The 16,722-nt window shown below is 31.5% G+C and overlaps 2 protein-coding genes and 2 long non-coding RNA genes across 6 annotated transcripts; 3 read left to right on the top strand and 1 right to left on the bottom strand.

The window, feature by feature from the left end:
* On the bottom strand, positions 5,255-7,249 carry LOC104737635. Of its 3 annotated transcripts, none has more exons than XR_759772.2 (4): positions 6,963-7,249; positions 6,491-6,725; positions 5,964-6,167; positions 5,255-5,510 (listed from the first exon to the last, which is right to left on the bottom strand). It is a non-coding gene; the product is annotated as an uncharacterized LOC104737635 (long non-coding RNA). The 3 variants fall into 3 exon arrangements; XR_759771.2 differs by having other exon boundaries at positions 6,491-6,567; positions 6,669-7,244; XR_759770.2 differs by having other exon boundaries at positions 6,491-7,243.
* Positions 6,033-6,354, top strand: LOC109128479. The gene is made up of 2 exons (XR_002034901.1): positions 6,033-6,123; positions 6,193-6,354. It is a non-coding gene; the product is annotated as an uncharacterized LOC109128479 (long non-coding RNA).
* LOC104737636 (WAT1-related protein At4g01430-like) lies at positions 8,452-11,171 on the top strand. Its single transcript, XM_010457856.2, has 6 exons — positions 8,452-8,722; positions 9,397-9,459; positions 9,642-9,758; positions 9,880-10,300; positions 10,473-10,624; positions 10,737-11,171. Exons 1-6 carry the CDS (start codon positions 8,538-8,540, stop codon positions 10,900-10,902), a joined length of 1,104 nt encoding a protein of 367 aa, XP_010456158.1. The 5' UTR covers positions 8,452-8,537; the 3' UTR covers positions 10,903-11,171.
* Positions 13,459-15,574, top strand: LOC104737634 (WAT1-related protein At4g01440-like). Its single transcript, XM_010457854.1, has 6 exons — positions 13,459-13,724; positions 13,906-13,968; positions 14,371-14,487; positions 14,573-14,969; positions 15,048-15,199; positions 15,278-15,574. The coding sequence occupies exons 1-6, from the start codon at positions 13,540-13,542 to the stop codon at positions 15,450-15,452; spliced, it is 1,089 nt and encodes a 362-aa protein (XP_010456156.1). The 5' UTR covers positions 13,459-13,539; the 3' UTR covers positions 15,453-15,574.

Here is a 16,722-nt window from a genome sequence, read left to right as displayed (position 1 = left end):
AAATATTTTAGATATTTTGATTATTTTTGATATTTAGGTATAAAACTAAATGAAATATTCAAAATTATAATCATAATTTTGGGGTAATTGCATTATATTAATGATAAATATTATAAATATGTTTATATGTTCGGGTTTAATGGGTACCCAAACGGGTACCGGATATTACCCGACCCTAACCCGAACCCACGGGTATTAGAAAATAGAACCCAATAGGGTTTTATAGGCAAACCCGTATCCAACTTGAACCCGGTTTTTCGGGTCGGGTTCCGGATTGGATATTTGGATACGGTTTTTATGCCCAGACCTAACCAGAAGTTTACAAAAAGGGAAGATAACGAAAAAAACAACACAGAGTAAAGCAAGTGAGTAAGCTTAAATTTTTAGCTGAGAGCTCTAGGGGGATTGGAAGTGAGTGAACCATAAGCAGAGGTAAGCTTCCTGTTGTGGTTTAGTTGAGGTAGTGTTACCCATTGTAGTACGATCTAGCCACAGCAATCTGCGACGCAATGACAGTTGTATTTCCCTTTGCAGTTGGGTCTCTAATCGGAAGGATGGAGTGTGTAGGCGACTGTTTCTCTCTTTCCATATTAAATAAACTAGAGCTTGAAAGACTAGTTTGCAAATTGAATTAAGTCTCCGATTTGTGGTGGGAGACTTAATCCAATTTACAAATCTTTGAAAGTCGGTATCCGGGTGAGGTACAAATTGAGCATATAGGCTGGTGTGGAGATTCCTGGAGTAGTTACAGTCAAAGAATAAGTGGTCTCTAGTTTCCATACCTGTTTGACATAGTAGACATGTCGGCGGGACAGGGAGATTCCATCGAATAAGCCTATCTCTTATAGTCAATTTATCTTGTACCGTTAACCATGTCATAAAAGCCATCTTGGGTATGTTCTCTTTGAACCATACTTGGGAGGACCATGGAACAGACGGACCAGCCGGGTGTAGATATCTCCATGTCTTCATTGATGAGAACGCCCCTTGTGCTTGATCTGGAGTAAGCTTCCATTGAAAGGTGTCAGGCCCCAATTCAGGAGTAGGCACTTGTTGAGAATGAAGACATGCTCTAAGCAATTGTACCAACGGATGTCTTCCCCTAGGTATAGACCATGAATCATTAGTGATTGCTTGGTTTACCAATGCCAGGTTCCTGATTCATGTAACCCTTGGACCCATCTCGCCAAGGATGTGAGAGAGAGGTCCAAGTCCAGTCCAATTATCATGCCAAAAGAGAGCTTGATTTCCTGAAGCAACAGTACAATAGACGAATGGCCTTGCTAATAGCCGAAGCTTTGACAGACGACGCCATATCCAACTTCCTGTGGTTGTAAAGTCAGCTTCCCAGAAGCTTTTATCCTTGATTAAGTGAGTGCGAACCCAGGATACCCAGAGTGAACCCGCTTGTGAGAATAAGAGCCAAATGAGCTTGAGACCGAAAATCTTGTTCCAATCAACCAAACTCTTAAGTCCTAGTCCCCCCGAAGCTTTTGGTGAACAGACAACCTCCCAGGAAACCTTGGCTTCCCGAGCAGTAAAAGCAACGCCATTCCACAAAAATGCGTTACAAATCTGTTCTAATTTTTCCGTACACTTGGTTGGTAACAAGAAGATAGAAGCCCATAAATTTATTGTGCTATTGATAACCGAGTGGAGCAACTGCAATCTGCCAGCAAAGGAAAGGTGTCGATTTGTCCATGAAGAGATGCGACCTTTAACCTTGTCTATTAGAGGTTGATAGTCTGATGCTGATAACTTATGTGAGAGTAAGGGAACTCCTAAGTAACGGAATGGTAGGGACCCATGAGTGAGATTGTGGTTAGCTGCTAGTTGACTTATAGTGTCTGCATTGTTGCCATCAAGGTAGATGCAGGTTTTTTGCAAATTTATTCCCAGCCCAGATGCCTTCTTAAATTGGTTTAGCACCTCTAATATCTCAACAATAGAATCTTCATTTCCATCAAAGAAAATGAGGATGTCATCTGCAAAGCTTAGATGAGTGATGAGCGGATTGGCACATTTTGGATGTGGTCGGATCTTGTTATTTATAGCTGCATTGTCCAACTGCTTAGATAGTATATTCATATTATTTCATTATCAAACTGTACCAGATCTCCAACTTATATCCCAGTTTCCAAGTATTTTCTTATAACAAAACATCAGATCACTCCTCATGAAACAGATTCAAACCATATCCCCGACCCTTGTCATGATGATTGATCACTTTTCTAAAAAGTAGTCGATTGACCATGCTCTCAGACTTATTCCGACTAGGATCGTCGAACATTATCCCAGAACATTGTTGACCGACCACAAAAATGCACTAATACAAAGGAAGATGACTATCCCAACTATGAATAGAAACTTAAAAGAAAAATTGTTGAAGCGATAGATTATACTCGAACGGTTTTAGCTCGACCGCATGCCGTACCGTTTAGATCCGTAAATGGTCCAGTGCAGCCACTGTACTTGCGAGCGAGTAATGTCAGCGACCCACTAGCTAGTCTGCTCTTCTTTTGTTTAGTCTTTTTTATTTTCTTACGTTGTTACGTTTAATTTTCTTGGTTACTGACTTACACAACTTTGTGGTGATTCGTCACTCTCATAATGAGAGTCTCATTACACTATTTTTGTTTATATCTTCGGGCATAACCGTATTAATTAATGCTTACTAAAAGAAAATTATTAGGGTTTTACCTAGATATGGTGGGATGAAAGCATTATTAGAATTTAGGTGTCCCGAGTTAACCAACTTCTCTCTCTCATCAATTACCAATATCTATTTTCAGTATTTCCTCCAATAATTTTAATCGTAGCGTAGTGTTCATATTTTATCTTTATTTTCATCATAGACACGATGCAATCATGCAACCGACGTAGAGTAAACACTATAAGTATGAAACAATTTCTCCATGGACCCAGATTTTAAAATGTGAAAATATTAATTGAACTTTTCCGATTGTTAGTTCCATTTATTCACTCTTCATAACAGAATGAATATATGTTCTCCAATGTAGTTAGCGTGTTGCAAATTGAATGTTACGTTGTCTATTTGGGACTCAATTTGTCTCTTATATCTAGTGTAAAATGTATGCCGGCATATTAGTATAAAACTTCAATATCGCAAACATATATATATATATATATATATATAGCTATTGGAAACGTACGTAGATCAAATGCTTTGTTATTGCTGTTCTTGTACCGAATGTTTCTTTAATTTATATTAAATTTTGTCATGATTTATGGAAAAAAAATTATCAAAGGATGTCTTTTTATAAGACATTAGTGGAAAATGTAAAGAAATATATCAACTGGTTAGATAAGTCTGATTATATATATGATTCAGAAGGTAAACCAGTTTAGATATGATTTTACCATTGGTTTACAACTTTTTACATATATTCAATAGGAACATTAGTAGTTTACTACAATTAAACTTTATAAATCTAATATATTTTAAATTTGAAACTGACGAAATAGCTAAGAAATCTTCTATAACACATTATTGCCATGGACTTTACACCAGTTTGGAAACTGGAATCAATGTGACAAATGATTTGAATCGAAAGTAGTAGCATGTCTTTTATCCGTTGAATGACAAATGATTTGTACATAATCATTTTAATCCTTTTTCCAACAGGTTCAGACGTATTATATTAGTGTAACTTTTGCCTAGTTTTTTGGTCTTGTTGTAGACACATCAGTATCAAATAACTCATCAAAAACGAAAATGGAAATAGCAATATAAACTTGCCGTAGTGGAATTTTCAACCTTTACATATATCTTTTTGATCACACTTTATGATACCTCTTTCCATGTTAAATAAAGCTTGACTTAAACCCAACAAAATAAATATGAAGCTTGACACGCAATATATAACATGACATGTTAACATAAAATTCGCCAATGGACGACATGGAACATGGATACTGTAATGATAAATAACAGAACGTTAGGTTCTAAAAAAAATAATAATAAGTGAATAAATAGTCCAATAGTTTGTTGACGTTATTAATTATCAAAACCAAATTCGGTCTGTTATCGCGATGAGCTAATTAGGAGTAACTAGAGGTTTTGGTTTAGTGTACAATTATATTATTTTATTTTATTAGAAGTCTAACATTATTTGTTGATTAGCTGATCAAAAATAACTTGTGCAATTTAAAAAAGAAAAGAAAAGTGGATTAAGGTAAGTAAAGAAAATGTGAAGTAGATGACACGAACATATGTGAGAAGCAAAGTGCGTGTCTCGCATTACGGAAAATGCTAAAATTTGTTTTTCACCAAATAATCGTTTATTACCCCATACGGAATTTAGATAAACATAAGAAGCAAACAATATTTGTGTATGGAGTATATCGATTAGCAAATAAACTATGATTTAACTCGCGGTGTACGCGGTACACCGCGAGATTATATTTTTAAAATTTTAAATATTTAAAATACGTATATTATATTTTTTTGTTATTTTGTTGTTGTTTTATTAATTTTTAAATTATATATCTATAACTATTTATTGAATTTACGGGATGATTTTAATGTTCATATATAATTTTAAATAAAATGGTTAAGTTTTTTTTTTGTTTTTTAATATAAATTTTACTATGTTATCTAAGTTTCGACCCGCGGTACACCTCTTGATTGTGTTTTTTTTTATGTAGAATCATATAGAGATATGTGAGAAGTACTAGTTATTTTCTGTGTTTAATGTATATAAATATTAATTATTTTATTTTTAATTTATCAATTAAAATTCATTGTTATACAAGTAAACAGATCATGTTACTATGTAACTATGCAGTGCATCTATATATATATATATATATGGTGTTTAAAAGAGAATAACAATTAATTTAGCCGAGATAAAATTTAGAGAAACTATATTATCACCTTCAATAAATGTAGAAAATATTATATGGAAACTATTAAATAAGCCGAAATAATTTAGGAAACTAACATATATTTTCTCTAAAGATCTATTAAAATAGGTTTGAAGATTTTTATGGGATTAAAAATTAATGTGTAGATTTGTTTTTGGAAAAATCGAAATGTATAGATGTTGTCCAGCTGTTTACGGCAATAAACATATCAAATTAGGTAGATTTAAATAGTTCTATTAATTGAATTTCTACGAAATGTTATTTTAGGAAAATTGTTAGGGGGTAATGTTGTAAATAAAACATATTAAATAAGCAAAACTTGAAGGGCATAAACCAAAATGTACTTCAAAAATAATAATATAGATACTTAACTTTTTTGTTTTTCTTTTTAAAAAACGTACAACTACATTGATTAAGTCCTATCAAATCTCTATATAAATAAAAGAGAAGTACAAAATCTACAATGGATCGGGTCAATTAAGTGAAAATAACCCGAAATTAAGTAAACGGATACGGGTGTGAAAAAATCCGAAAAATAGAGTTGGATATAGAAATGGATCACCCGTTTACAAGCCAAGATTTTAAACTGAAGAACATATCTCACCAACCTTCTGCGGGAATCGCTGAAACCATTAAAGAAAAAAAATTATGAGCATATATGTAACAAATCTTCATCGGTTGTTAGACATTCCAAAAACTCATCCAATATTTACTAACCAAATAATTATATTTCCTATAATTTAGGCAACTATTCAGCTTTATCATATTCTTAATTCTAATATCTTATTCTAATGAGTCATAATTAGTTTTAAATGTATCATATCTTCATCAAATATATTCTCTCCAATTTCATCTTAATTGTTAGTCTACTAAATATTACGAATCAAGTAACCGCAATAAACACTATCCTAAACTAACAAAATCTCCAAAGGTTACTTTCATTATTTGGATATCGTGTTAGGATATGAGAATAATTACCAGAATATTCTCTAAACTTCAACCTCGATGACTGAATTGTAAACGTCTACCTATAAATACACATTTGACATCTGCTTTCGATTCATCAAACATAATACCTTTCAAAATGGCAGCAAACTTTCCAATAACTAATCTAGCTCCACTCAGCTGAAGCAAGAGAACTCACGTTTGAGGATATACCTCAGTTCTTTACTTGGAATCCGGAAGAAAAATGTTGGATCAGAAGGAGGGTAATATCGAATACGTCTTATATTCCAAGTAAGTTTAATGTTTATGTTCATTTGCAACTTCTTTTCCGTTTTCTGAAAGGACCAAGATGTGATGTAGATTTGATGACATTTAAGGGTGTGGTCTGTGACTCTTACAAGGAAGCCTGTTTGACTAAAGGATTACTAGAAAAATGATTTTTTAATATGTTTGAAGATTTTATAAAATATTTCTTTCAGTTTGTTGCTTATCTACGTTTTCAATTTTAAGTATTTTTATTTATCTACCATGATTTCTATATATATAAAATTTCAAGTATTTATCAATTAATTTGATTTATAAATTTATAAAAATAAAATAACATCAACATTATATTCCACAGAAATATAATTCCTAAAGCGTTTAGGAGAACACTAACCATTATTTTGTCTCCTCAAGCACTTTTGCTGCTTATAAGTTTTGTAAATGGCTCCTCCGGGATCCATGTCAATGGAGCTCATATATTCAACACAGAACAAAATTGTAAGTTAAAAAGTTTATTGGAGTTGAGGAAAAAAAATGGCGAAAACGAATTGTAACCTTACATATATAATTACCTCTTCTTTTTAGATGTCTTCTTCTCCGTTATATGATCCTCTTTTAACAATCGGATGCTTAAAATCATAAACATGTAATATTGTAAAAAATAATACAGATCAATATTCACTTATCATCATATCCAATGATTAAATTTTGACTAATCTGCCTAAAATTGGGAATTATTTCAAACAAAGTTAAGGTAGAGCAACAGTTACTGTTTTTAAAAACAATATTCTAATTCGAATCTCGAGAAACTTTCGTATGCTAACTGTATTATCAAGGGATTATTGACAGAATCATAACCAGCTTACCCGATTAATGGAATTGGCAAGGAGGTCGTTCGTCGTATGAACCAAAAACTAGGATCAGATCCATTCTTCAGTGAATCTATTTTATTAAGACATCTTTTGCTTCAATCATCGAAGAATTGCAAAATTGGGGGTTTTGCAATATAGAATTCAACTGGGTCTAACGGATCTGAATACGACAAAAAAAAACAGATTGTTCAGAGAAAATAAAATAGGGATTTTGTTTAGAAGATGACACAAAATTATGTATGACCCTTCGATAATCCTAATAATTAAACGTTGTAAATGAACGAAACAAATTAGTAACATCTCGGCCCATTTAAGCCCAGAAATTTACCTAATTATTTAATTTCCTAACTGAATATGATTACTTTAATATAACTCATTTGTGTAACTCTAATTGATAGACATGTCTAAATCAATCATTTAAACAAAAACACTGTTAATTTCACTTATAATTGGTTCTTACCAAACCATATTGTTTATATGTTTTACAGCCAGTAATATCCATAGTTGTAATTATCTACATGCAGATTTATATTTCTACTACTAAAATGATCAAATTGAATTATATATCCTTTTGTCGAAATTCATTTCACAAATATCTGATTTTACGTGGTATTATTTTATATAATTTTCCGTAATATTATTTTATAATAATTTTATATCTAATAATTATATTTCAATTTATTAAAATTGATAATATATTAACGATTAACTATTAACTTGTTTTTAGACACAACAACCATTAACTTGTTTAATAGAAATAATCGAAATGAAGCTACATTCTTACATTTCAATTGTTTTTAGTTTTTTATAGAAGTCTCTTAATTGCACTTTTTTTTTAGAAATACCTTAAAATAATACTAAAACAATTTTTTTGGACAAGTATCATACACTCCATAAATTTCCAAAAACAACACTATTTAACACATTACAATATTTAAAATTAGTTTAGATTTTATTTTTTGTTTTGAGTTTTTAATTTCATATTTAGAGTATAGTTTTGAGGGATAAGATTTAATATTTTAAATTTAAATTTTAATTTTGAAAGATTAATTTTAATGAATTTATAGCAACTTAATGCGTTTATAGCAATTTAATATTTTCTCCAAGTCTTCTCGTTCTGAGGGAAAATGATTATTTTCTAAATCAATTTTGGGACGTTAGGCTCAGACTTACTTAGCTGTCTTAACTTTGTATGTTTCTTTAAAAGTACAACTTACTCACTTTTTGGGTTTCTTAGCTACATTGCATTCTGTGTACAACTGAGAGCTTGAATCCGGATTTAATTGAAAGTTTCCTTTGAAAATGATCTACCACCACCAAACTATAATATCTTCGACATAATTTAAAAATCAAATTTATACTTTCAAATAATATTGATATTGAACTAAGGTTAACAAGAAAAAGATATCCAATGTGGCAACCACCTCTACAAACTTTATTATAAATATAAGTAGATGTAAAGGCGTGTTGTTGCCAAACGCAAAGAAAAACATTCGACATTACAGAAAACAAAACTTACAAAAATCTTTAAAAAAAAAAAAAAAAAATTGAGAGAGAGAGAGAGAGAGAATGGTGATGAAGGAAGAACAATGGGCACCAGTAATAGTAATGTTAATATCAAGTGTTGCAATGGGATCAGTGAATGCTCTCGTTAAGAAAGCACTCGATGTTGGTGTTAACCATATGATCTTTGGTGCTTATAGAATGGCTATTTCTGCTCTAATCTTGGTTCCGTTTTCTTGTATCTGGGAGAGGTAAGAACATTTTGATTCTTGTTCGGCTTCAAAACTCAGATCTGAAACTATCTTTAAAAGCAAATTTCTCTGGCTATGTATTTTTTTATTTAAAAAATATATGTATATGATTCAATTTCAGACGTAAGTCGAAATGTTAACTAACTTTAAAATATTATATTTAGTTACCATTACAACATAAAACTTATGTTCTCGTATGTGTTAACATTAGATGTTAAATTCTGAACAATCTTAATTCTTCTTAATCTCCATATATGATTTCTTTTACGCGTCAATATTTAAGTAAACAACCCATGAATTTAAACTTGTCGTCAATCTTACAGTACTAAACTAGTAATACGACATCTTTGTCATGTGCCATGAATTCGTCTGTTTAAGTCCGAACTAATCCAAATTAAGTTTGTAATGTTGGTATATCCGTTGATTTATATATCACCACTTTTTTGTTTTTGAGACATGGTGATACTAAGCTGTAATATTATTGATATATAACCTCTCATGTATGTATGTATATATGTATATTTATTTGTGTATATTAGTATATATCTATATACTGTGTGTGTATGCGCATGCATGCATGTATATATGTATGTATGTATATAATAGTTATAAGTTCTTATTATGTTGTATATATGTAAGTAATGAAGCTTGCTCTTTAAATGAGTTTGTTATAGGAAAACAAGACCAAAGCTAACCTTCATGCTTTTGTGCGAACACTTCTTCAGCGGATTACTTGGGTTTGTCCTTTTCACTACTTGTTAAACTTATATTACGCAATTCCCTCTGTTTTGATGATTTTATTCACTTTTAGAAAGGGGAGAAAAGGATAAAAGAGTTTTCTAACACGTAGTCTCTTATTATTACAAGCTCTTTGTTTCGTTTATTTATGTTTTTTTTTTTTGCCTTAAAAATAACCCAGGGCAAGTTTGATGCAATTTTTCTTTTTGCTTGGACTATCGTACACGTCAGCAACTGTTTCGATGGCTCTAGTTAGCATGTTACCTGCTATCACCTTTGCGTTAGCCCTTGTTTTCAGGTAACGCAAGTATGCAACTAATTTAATTACATTATTTACTCATAAAGACTCAAAAAAAAAAACAAAAAAAAAAAAGACAAAATTTGTGTCGTATTTTTTTTTTATATAAAAATATATGCAGGATAGAGAATACCCAAAACCTAAAGAGCAAATCAGGTGTGCTGAAAGTAATGGGAACCCTAATTTGCATAATGGGAGCAATGTTCTTGACATTTTACAAAGGCCCGGAGATATCAAACCATCATTCTCATCCAGGAGTTCTTCAAAAGAACAAGAACACGTTACATAACAATGGTCACGACCAAACAAAAAACTGGTTTCTAGGCTGTCTATATCTGATCATTGGAACAGTGTTGTTATCTCTATGGATGTTGTTTCAAGGGAAATTAAGCTTAAAATATCCTGGCAATAAATACTCAAGCACTTGTCTCATGTCAGTCTTCGCAGCATTTCAATGTGCCATTTTGAGTCTTTATAAGAGTAGAGAGGTCGAAGATTGGATCATCGAAGATAAATTTGTCATTTTCATCATCCTTTACGCTGTAAGTCCTTTATTCTTTTTCTTTTAATTAGGAACATAAGCATAAAAGCCGAAAAATATTATGGAGAGTCTATAAGGTAAGCTTGTAAAATACTGATGAAATGCTCGGTTAGGTTATAATGTTAAAAAAAAAAACACGATCGAGGAGTTGATGAATTGATGAAAATAAACAGGGAATAGTGGGACAAGCGATGTCGACAGTTGTAACGTCATGGTCAATAAAAATGACAGGAGCAGTTTTCGTGTCAACATTCGCCCCCGTCAGTCTGGTTGCCGCTACGTTATTCGATTTCCTCATCTTACGCTCTCCTTTATACCTCGGCAGGTTTATTATTCTCAAATCATATCATATAACTATTATATAACCAAAGGTTGGTCCATGCATATGCACTGATATCCTTATATTTACTTATTTATGGTGAAACAAAAATATGCAGCATACTTGGATCCGTAGTGACTATAACGGGTCTCTACGTGTTTCTTTGGGGGAAGAAGAGTGAGATAGATCAGTCTGTTTCGAATACATTGACCACTTCCAATGAGAACATTGAAAGCGAAGACCATAGGATAACAAATGCTAAGGATACTAAATTGCCCGTTTGATGTGTGATGGGGATTTGCTATCACAATCGTGATAAGTGTCATTGATCAGCTCTGAATTATAAGACTTTATTCACTCAAGGGTGACTCCAAGAAATTAAAGATAAACTCATTGTAACGGCTCGTTGGATTGACACGTTTGTTCGGATAAGAAAGAAGTTTAGCTCGAAATAGTTTATGTCATTATGTTACTTTTCTAAAGTGCCCATATGTACTAGCTAGCTAGCTACAGTTTTAAGTTAAATCTTAATGTGTGGCACATTTTACTTAAATTATGTAACCAAAGAAAAAAAAGAGTAAAAGCAGTAGAGATGCAACAAACGTAGCACTTTACAAATTTTTAATTTTTGTTTCTAATTTTTATATAGAAAATCTCTTGGATATATAACTTAAGAATAATAGCTAAAGAATACCATTGTCTATTTGGGCATTGTTGGATCCCATATCTAACAATTTATTTTTTTCAAAATTTAAAATTTAAAGACAAGAGAAAATATGCATATGAATCTGTAGTGGCATATTAATTGATTTACTTTTTGAAAATTTTAAATTATTAACATTAACTCTAAATCATAAGAGAGGGAACATGCAATATCGTAACATTAAAATGATCGTCGTCTATATTAATTAGTAATTATACTCCCTCCGTTTATTTTTACTTGTCATTCTAGAGATAATTTTTTGTTTTTTATTACTTGTCGTTTTGTATTTACGATGCAATTTTATGTATTAAATTTTCAATTTTACACCTAAATTTTAGATTATTAATTACTTATATCAAATGAAATAGTGTATTAATAAAGGGTAAAATAAAAAATTTAATTGTTTTCTTAATATGTGTGAAATTGTCTAGAATGACAAGTAATATAAAACGGAGAGAGTACAATTTATACTTTTTGGTATTTTGAGGAATCTTACCGTCGTTAACATATAAATATAAAATAATAATTATAATGCCAATCAATAATTTACCACAAATTTCAAACACTATAAATAAAGCTTCCCTCCTTAACCGAACTGAACGGCCTGAAAATGTTGGGCCAGGGCTAGGCTGATGATTAAGTACGTCCATTGCTCAATGCTCATAGTTATGAATAAACCTTGTTCAAAATAGTAGATATGATCTAGCTAGCCTTAACGCTTATCAATTTTTTTGTCTGGCCATTCTCATTTACAGAGCCTTAACCACAGTCACACACTTACATGGTCGCACGACATTGATATGATCGCCGCCCACGCCGTAGTATATATTTTGAATTTTGGTTTGTCGGCTTTGATCTGCAGTCTGATTCATAACCTTTCAATCTCAATCGATTTCAGTTTCTTTGTGTTCTCATTATCTTTTGATAAAAAGTCCCTTATCTTTGGAAGAAAACAAATTGGCGGACTAGGTATAGATCCTGATAGAAATAAAAGCTTTATCTCACTTTATCTTTCCTTATTGCTTTCGAAAAAGAAGATTAAAGCCAACGTACATATATCAATCAATGGGAAATTAAAAGAAACACATGCACATGTATAAAGATTAAAGAACAAAAAAACTGAACATGAAAAGCAAGAAAAAACAATTAGAATTTATAAAGACAAACCAATAAACTAAAAATAACAAAAGCAAATTTGAGTCTAATTAACCAACTGTAATATTCAATTACTATACATATCTAGCTACTTCTGTATATATTGATGAGTAATATATATATATATATATTTTTTAAAATAAAATGTTAGTTTTTAAACCTACTTAAAAAAACGCTTTGAAATTCTTTAATGAATATGCGTTGGAAAAAATCAATTTTAGAGCAATCAAGATCAGTTTTTTTTCAAACCAATTGAGTAAGTAAATCCTTTTGCCCAAAATAAAAATGAAAAACAAAAAGCTAAAGTTTTTAATAGTTTCAAACGTGTACAATCACTAACAGAAAAACAGTGTCAATGTCAATGACAATGATAAATTTAGGACCTCGACCACCAGTATATATATAGAGTGAAGTCTATACCACTTCACCACTATGGTTTAACAAGAAAATAAAATGTTATAATATTGTTCTTAAAATAACTAACACTCTTTTAAATAAGTTTTATGAATTTCCTAGTCAAATTTTGTATGTTTTTTATACACTAATTTATTGAAAATTTTAGTTGTATAGATTTATAAGCAGAGTAATTAAACTTAAGGGCGAACAAAGTCAGAAAATACGTACACCATTATAGTTTGTTACTTTGTTCTGTTCCTATAGCAAATAGAATGGATTTAATACCGTTCCATTTTAGTAAAAATAATAACGTACTGCGTAAAGCATATAGGCCAGCGGAAACAATTAAGAGAAATATTTTTAAAATTCAATTATAATTAATGGCGACCATTGTCTACGTCAATGTCATATGTCTAATTCAGTGAAATTTGTGTGGCAATCTAAAGAGAAACATAAGATGGATTCACGTTTTCAATCTTACTTTAATTATAATCATTTAAATTATAAATTCGTAATATGATTTGTGAACAAAACCTCTATATATACCAGTTTCTTCCTTCAATCATTCATACACCTTAGAGAAAAACGAAAGAGGTGAGGAACAACAAAAAAAGAAAAAAAAAAGAGGAGATCAGTTCTGAACGTAGCAGTCCATTTATAATTGATAATGGGTTACTGCGATGGCAAATGGACGCCAGTGATTATTATGGTTATCATTAATTCGGCGCTGGGTTTATGTAATGCTTTGGTTAAAAAGGTACTCGATGGTGGTGTTAACCATATGGTTATCGCAACATATCGTCTCGCTATCTCCACCTTATTTTTGGCACCATACGCATTTTTTTGGGAACGGTTAGTCTATTATATTCATTTGCTTATTTCTCTATACACGGTTGTCCAAAAAAAAAAAAAATTCTCTATACACTATTATTTTATTTTTGTTAAAAGTATAAATTTTTTCTTTATATGTACAGTATACTGTTTTGTATATGATTAATTAATGATAAAAATTATTCGTTGTGTGTGTTTTTAGGAGAACAAGACCGAAACTTACGCTCAACATCTTGGCTCAGCTTTTCTTCAGTGCTCTTGTTGGGTTCGTTCTTTCTTTAATTTACGCTGAGAACTCTTATGAGAGTTGCAGTATAACAAGGGGATATATAGTCTAAATGAAGAAATAGGTTGATCATTTCAAAGTTAAGAAAATAAACTAACCACTTTATGTAGAGTTTTTGGGATTATTAGGAAATAAATTATATATGATTTAAGTTTTTTTTTGTTTTATGAGTTAGTTTTTATGAAACGTTGGAGTTTAATTTAGACTTTACATATACACTATTTAATTCATTTTGAAAAATATGGATTATTTCTTAATTTCATAAATAATTAGGATAGTTTTATAGTACTGTAGTTGTAGTATCCTAATTATTTTTGTTCTAATCATCAAGATATTTTTTTTAATATTGAGCTAATTAAATATTATTTTAATATATTTTAGGGCAAGTTTGACTCAGTATTTCTTCCTACTGGGGCTATCATACACGTCAGCTACGTTAGCATGTGCTTTTATTAGCATGACACCCGCGATTACATTCGTTATGGCTCTAATATTCAGGTAAACTAAATGTCTAATATTTTTCAAGTAATAACTTAACAAATTAAATTTAATATTTTCCATTTTTTTTTGGGTATATATATAGGGTAGAGAATCTAAACATGAAAAGTAAAGCAGTTATGGGGATGGTGATGGGCACTTTGATATGCGTAGGAGGAGCTTTATTACTCACAACGTACAAAGGTGTTCCCTTGACAAAAAATGGAAAACTAGAAACTCATCAGTTGATGAACAATAAACCCGCAATGAAACCCGAAAATTGGTTAGTCGGATGCTTACTTCTCTTTGCGGGTAGTAGCTGTTTCGGGTTGTGGATGCTGATACAGTCCAAAGTGAATGAAAAGTACCCATGTCAATACTCGAGTACTGCCGTATTATCTTTTTCCACCATCCAATGCGCCCTTCTAAGCCTCATTAAATCTCGAGATATCGGGGCTTGGATCCTCACAGATAAACTCGACATTATCACCGTTGTTTACGCAGTAAGATTTGTATTATTATTATAACATAAGATGGTCTTTTTTTTCCATAAGTACTATGAACGGTGTTACGTGTTATAGGGAGCGGTAGCACAAGGAATATGTACGGTGGGAACGTCTTGGTGCATCAGAAAGAGAGGGCCAATCTTTACTTCTGTTTTTACTCCCGTGGGGCTTATATTCGCTACACTATTTGATTTCTCGATTCTTCATCGTCAAATTTGCCTTGGAAGGTACGTCAAAACAATATATATTAATAGAACATATGAATTTTTGAATGTGAATGTGAATGTTCTTCTTGATATGTGTAGTGTTATCGGATCTGGGGTTGTAATCTTTGGACTATACATATTCTTGTTGGGAAAAGTCAGGCAAATGAAGGAAGAGTGTGCAAAGAGTTCACCTTCTCATTTAAATGAAGACGGAGGAGAAGATGATGAACAATACAAAAAGGGTCATCTTAGTGTTGTTCCAATGACTCCTTGATTTGATTATAGATTTCTTTCTTTCTTCACTTCATACATTATTTTATTATAATAACAATATTGACCGATAATTTACATGAACTAGTCCAACGGATCAGTAAAGTAGTCCACATATTGCTTCTTTTCCTTAATTTTCTCGCACAAGTTGCTTATTATTGTGTATCTTCTTCGGCACCGTAGTAGTATCTGAGTAAACCGTTTTCGTAGTAGACTAGTTAGATCGTCCACCTGATCAGCTATTTCCTGACCATGATCTCAACCACTCCAACGAGACCAACCGCACTTGGAACAAAAATGTAGAAGTCACTGCTGAGCAGTCCGTAGCTAAGGTACTAATGATGACATTCTTACATTTCCCTTTTGTGGAGCATGTCTTAGTTTTTAATAGTTAACATAGATTATTTCTTTTTAACTAAAAAAAAAACACTGATCATTCCTCTGGTGTTCAGTATCTTTTAATACAAATTATACGAATGTGTATGTTATATAACGGATTAACTTTTTATTTTTGTTGCAGTAATCGGATCTATGGTGGTCGTGACGGTTTACTTTATACAGATGATAGTAAAATAGTAAAGTTACCTTTAAATATATGGGCCCTATAAATGTTACAAAGGCCATCGCTGTTGGTTATATGGACTCCTTAATCTACTTCCTCGAAAGTCGAAACCTCTTGCCAACCAGAAAGATATGTGCTAACTTCTTTTTTTTGGCAACCAATTATGTGCTAACTAATTATCAATAAACAAGATAAATTAATGATCTTATAGTTGTTTGCAGTGAAGAGATTTCTAGCAAAGATAGATTCTAGCGCAAATGAGCTTTACTTAGTTAAAATAAAAGAGAAATAACGAAAATTAATTTACAATCACTAAGAAGTAAGAACACTCCAATTGTTTTCTTATAAGATGAAATTAAAGGGAGATATAGAGGTTTCACTTTCGGCAACTCTAGATACTATATGTTCATGACACTCATATATATATGAATCTCTTGCTAGAAACCTGGTTATATGGGCTTATATCTTGGACTTGTTTGTCTCATAATGTTGGGCTTGAGATGTTTGGTTAATATGCAATGCTAGATTTTACTTTTGAAAGGCTTCATTTGGATATAGTACTGTATATATATACATTTAGGGATGAAAATGACGGAACTTTTCCTTTGAATTCTGCCAGAATTGTCATCATGTATGTTGTGTTTGGAGTAGCAAAGTTAATTTGAAGATCTTATCAAAGTATCAGATCTTAATTTGCGGAGTTGTCATCCGA

Source organism: Camelina sativa, chromosome 13 (assembly GCF_000633955.1).
Source record: "Camelina sativa cultivar DH55 chromosome 13, Cs, whole genome shotgun sequence".
Lineage (NCBI taxonomy): Eukaryota > Viridiplantae > Streptophyta > Magnoliopsida > Brassicales > Brassicaceae > Camelina > Camelina sativa.
This window is presented reverse-complemented; position numbering and strand designations above follow the sequence as displayed.

Excerpts from the sequence above, each read along its gene's own strand:
- LOC104737636 (XM_010457856.2), top strand. The coding sequence starts at position 8,538 with ATGGTGATGAAGGAAGAACAATGGGCACCAGTAATAGTAATGTTAATA. Across the intron at positions 8,723-9,396 it reads TTTTCTTGTATCTGGGAGAG|GAAAACAAGACCAAAGCTAA; the intron begins GTAAGAACATTT and ends AGTTTGTTATAG. Across the intron at positions 10,625-10,736 it reads TCTCCTTTATACCTCGGCAG|CATACTTGGATCCGTAGTGA; the intron begins GTTTATTATTCT and ends AAAAATATGCAG.
- LOC104737634 (XM_010457854.1), top strand. The coding sequence starts at position 13,540 with ATGGGTTACTGCGATGGCAAATGGACGCCAGTGATTATTATGGTTATC. Across the intron at positions 14,488-14,572 it reads GTTATGGCTCTAATATTCAG|GGTAGAGAATCTAAACATGA; the intron begins GTAAACTAAATG and ends GTATATATATAG. Across the intron at positions 15,200-15,277 it reads CGTCAAATTTGCCTTGGAAG|TGTTATCGGATCTGGGGTTG; the intron begins GTACGTCAAAAC and ends TGATATGTGTAG.